General features: G+C 54.1%; 1 protein-coding gene across 1 annotated transcript; it reads left to right on the top strand.

Annotated features, from left to right (window-relative positions):
- Positions 1–959: 959 nt before the first annotated feature.
- Positions 960–3,231, top strand: HOXA4 (homeobox A4). The gene is made up of 2 exons (XM_068549195.1): positions 960–1,631; positions 2,185–3,231. Exons 1-2 carry the CDS (start codon positions 1,004–1,006, stop codon positions 2,535–2,537), a joined length of 981 nt encoding a protein of 326 aa, XP_068405296.1. The 5' UTR covers positions 960–1,003; the 3' UTR covers positions 2,538–3,231.
- Positions 3,232–4,602: the final 1,371 nt, after the last annotated feature.

The following is a 4,602-nucleotide window of genomic DNA, read 5'->3' as shown; positions in this document are numbered from 1 at the left end:
CGCCACCCTTGGACCACTTTCTCACAATCGCATCTACTACATTCGAGCATGTTTCATTCTGAATTGACACCTCCATCAAATGAGATGCTATTAGGAAGGTTCTGTTTGCTTTTTTTTAAGGCAAAAAACCAAATAGCTTCTGCTTCTAAAAGAAAGAAAAAAGGAAAAGTGCTCATCCGGTTGTATTGGAATAGCCTTGCTTTACATCCAGGGGCCGATTTCTCTCAGCTGCTCACCCACCCACCCTTTTCGGCTCCTGCCTGGCTTCTCAAACTGGGGACGTTGGGCGCGGACGCGGCGAGCATGATGTGCAGAAGGGAATCAGTTGGTGAGAAAACCGGTGTTAGCCTCATTCGTTTTATTCCCCGGCCAGGATAAAAAACGGAATACCCCCTTGGTCCCGACGCCATTCCCTCCCCCAGGCGGCCTCGAACCCTTGAGGACGCCAGGCCAAGCTAGGCTGGGCCCCGAGGTCAGCGCTGGGCCGCGGCCGCCTGTCTGCCCCGAGGCCTAGGCCAGAGTAGGGTACGCATAGGGCTCGGTCTGGGCATCCGAGAGGACCAGAAGACTGCGGGCCCTGAATTCCCAGCGGAACTCAAAGTTGGGGGGTTGGACGCCCAAAGCTCCAGCTCCCTCCCTCCTCCTGGAGCCGGACAGCAGCATCCATCACCCGCCCGCGCGCTTCCTGATCCGGGTCCGCGCGCGCGGCGCGCACATTGGCGGGGGCGGGTCACGTGGCGGTACTGGGCGGGGCGCGCGCGGGGCCGAGACCGGGGACGCACACGCGCGCGCGGGCGAGCCGCGGGGGAGGAGCGGCGCGAACTTTGGTGGCGTCGGCGGCGGAGGGAGGGGGGAGGGGGAGGGGTGGGCGCTTGACAGCGGGGGAGGGGAAAGGAGTGGAGGAAAGGGGGGATGGGAAGCGAGGCAGGAGGGGGAGGGGCCTCGGCGAGCCCAGAAAAACGACAACGCGAGAAAAATTAGTATTTTTGCACTTCACAAATTAATGACCATGAGCTCGTTTTTGATAAACTCCAACTACATCGAGCCCAAGTTCCCTCCCTTCGAGGAGTACGCGCAGCACAGCGGCCCCGGCGGCAGAGACGGCGGCCCTGGCGGGGGCCCGGGCTACCAGCAGCCCCCAGTGCCCGCGGCCCAGCACCTGCCGCAGCAGCAGCCCCAGCTCCCCCACGCGGGCGGCAGCCGAGAGCCCCCAGCCTCCTACTACGCGCCGCGGGCCGCCCGCGAGGCCTCCTATCCCGCAGCCGCGCTTTACCCCGCGCACGGTGCCGCAGACACCGCCTACCCCTATGGCTACCGCGGGAGCGCCAGCCCCGGGCGGCCGCCGCAGCCCGAGCAGCCCCCGGCGCACGCCAAGGGTCCCGCGCACGGCTTGCACGCGAGCCATGTCACGCCGCCTGGGCGGCAGCCCCCGCCGCATCCTCCCCCGCAGCATCGTGCGGCTGCCTCCGCGCCCCCGCGGCGCTGCGAGGCGGCTCCCGCCACCCCGGGCGTCCCGGCAGGGGGCAGCGCCCCCGCGTGCCCGCTGCTCCTGGGCGACAAGAGCCCGCTGGGCCTCAAGGGCAAGGAGCCCGTGGTGTACCCCTGGATGAAGAAGATCCATGTCAGCGCCGGTACGTGGCGCCGCTGGGGAGGCGCGGGAGGGTGGGCTGGGGCCGAGCCCGGGTTCCAGGGTCGGGGCGGGGGTCGTGGGGAGAGGCCGAGGGGTAGGGGGCCTCGGGAGGGGAGCCCCCAGCTGGCTCAAGCTACAGTGGGATGTGGGTGTGTGCGCGCCAGCCAGCCGCCTGATCCCAACGTGAGAATCCTTTTGTACCCGGGGTCCCTTTATCGGGAGATTTACGAGACGCCAAACTGTTAGGGCAGTAATTATAGCGCCCATAAATTTAATTGCCCTGGCAGAGGCTTCAGGCCATGTGTCTTTGAAGCTTTTCTTCAGCCCCAATGCCCAGCACTATTCTTTATGGCTCTCGGGTGTTTCCCGTTGTCAATAGCCTGTGAAACATTTTCTTTGCCGTTTTATGTATCTTGCGTGAACTTGGTGTCAGGTTATTATATAATGATGATGTCCAATTGCTCTTCCCCCACCCCACTTTCTCTCTCCTCCTCCTTTCCCTCTCTTCCACTCCCTCCTCCTTGGCTTTCTCTTTCGGGGTTATGGGCTTTCAGTCAACCCCAGTTATAATGGAGGGGAGCCCAAACGCTCCCGAACCGCCTACACCCGGCAGCAGGTCTTGGAGCTGGAGAAGGAGTTCCACTTTAACCGCTACCTGACCCGGCGTCGCCGCATCGAGATTGCCCACACGCTCTGCTTGTCCGAGCGCCAGGTCAAGATCTGGTTTCAGAACCGAAGGATGAAGTGGAAGAAGGATCACAAACTGCCCAACACTAAGATGCGATCCTCCAACTCGGCCTCGGCCTCAGCAGGCCCACCGGGGAAACCACAAACTCAGAGCCCACACCTGAACCCGCATCCTCACCCCAACCAGGGCGCCTCCACGCCCGTTCCCTCGTCCATATAATCTTGCAGAGCTCTAGACCAGTTCTTTCCCTCACATGCTTTTCTTTCCTCATCTGCCCCTTTCCCATCCACTCCTCCCCATCTGGACTACAACAGACCCCAAAACAAAACTCAGCTTGGTGAAAAGGATAATAAAAAGAGAAGACATTATCAGGGTAAGAGTGTGAGCTGGTTGCCACCCAAGAGAGGACAATGGCCAAGATGCTGGCTGGTAGAACAACCTGCTGGCCTGAACAAGGCTGCCAGGTTTGGGTACCTGAGAAGAACCACTTGGCATCAAATACTTTTGAGATGGCTAAAGTCAGTCGCGCAACCCATGCTGACTGGGGACATGTACATGTATATTTGTTGCAAGCAGAAGAAATCAGACCCTTTTCCTATCTTCCTTATTTCCCCTTCCCTCATTAAGGCAGCTCATACAAGCTTGTACCGAACTGAATAAATGAGTAGACATTGTGGACGTCACAAGATTATTTAATTCTCAAAATGTACAGACCTTGATGGTAGATGTGATACATGTTAGTTTCCCTTTCTTTCATTTATTTAAAATATTGTTGTGGAGATACTGTTGTCTTATTCTGAGGCACAATCTTGGGGGAGGGGGAGTGCATTTAGACCCATGTGCAACTCTACAAATTATGGTGTGGCTCTATAGAAAGACATGTGCTAAGAATAAACTCCGTTTAAAAAACAAAGTTCTGAGACATATTTGTGTGTTTCCTACTTTTATTTTTAAAAAAATATTCTCTCAATTGAAATGGTTGACCTTGCATGTAAAAATCCTGTAGATGGCTTGAGTTGCATTCACTTGGACTGACTGCCCACATAATTTGTTCAACTTGAGCTGAACTCTTGTCAAGTTTGACCCACTGTGGGAAAAGTTCCAAAGAGCAGGAAGGCTCTTGAGCTCTGAGAGGGCTCCTCTTCCCAAACTTGGCCAGGCTTTCAGGCTTCAAGTCTCTGTAAGGCATAGAAACGTGTCCTTCTCTGCAATGAAAGGTGAAACTGCGCAGTGCTGTGGGCCCAGGAGTTTCTGCAGCTGTTCTACATGCTGAACTCTGAGCACACTTGGAAAGAAGTGGTCTCTTTGGTATTTATTGCACCTTCACGCTTAATCTGTCTGTTTCCCTGGAGATAAAAACTAGTTTGTGCAAAGAGTTGAGATTGCTTTTTGTTTCTTGGCTGTTTTTAAGGTTCTCTTCTTCACTAACTACAGCTTGGGATTTTTGTTTGTTTCTTTTTTTTTTTTTTAAGCAAGAGCTTTCAAAATAAACTGAATTTTCCCAGTACACCCTCCAGAGTTTCTTCTGAGGAAAGAAAAAGCATAATGACACCTTAAGCAAGGTAGACCTGGGAGTATTAAGTGCTGGAAGAAAGCCAATCTCTGAACTAGGGTCACCTTCCTCAAATGCTCCCAGATCTTTCTGCCCAACCTAGAGATCTAGATTCAAAAGGTTGAAATCAAACCCCACTTCTCAATCTTCATAGCCCTAGTATTTGTTTACTGATTTACAAATTAGTAAAGAGGATTTAGACTTGGTTGTCACCAAAGGGAGTTCTCTGCAACAAGATTCAGAAAACCAACAGCCACTAGCCCCAGAATATTAGAACTGTCACCTGGCCTTGAATGAGTGTAGTTTTTAGTTCATGTAACAATTTTAGCAGAGATGGGAGGGGGAACTCACCTACCTCTGCAGTATCAGAGGGTTTTTAAACACATTTTCCCATCAGAGGCTAACCACCCTTAGCCAGTAGTCAGTGCTGTTACCCCTTTCGCCTCGGCTGCTCTGTGTGTGATAACAGGCAAGGGTGATCGTTCTCTACCTAGGAGCAAACCAGATCTGAGAGGAAAGTGGACACCAGTCTCTGAGGGGCCACCTCCTCTCCCCAAGAAAATTCAGGGGCAAACAAATACACTCCTTCTCAAGGCAGGCCAAACCTGGCATAAAGTGCATTTTATAAGGTGCCAGTGGGTGCCAGGGATTTCTGGAGGCCCTGCAACTGCTGCTAAAACTTATTAACCCTCCCCCTACTACACTCACTTGTAAAACGAAATTAAATCACGC

This window comes from Eschrichtius robustus, chromosome 8 (genome assembly GCF_028021215.1).
Source record: "Eschrichtius robustus isolate mEscRob2 chromosome 8, mEscRob2.pri, whole genome shotgun sequence".
NCBI classification, from domain to species: domain Eukaryota; kingdom Metazoa; phylum Chordata; class Mammalia; order Artiodactyla; family Eschrichtiidae; genus Eschrichtius; species Eschrichtius robustus.
Note: the sequence above shows the minus strand (reverse complement) of the source record. Positions and strands in the feature narration are given on the sequence as shown.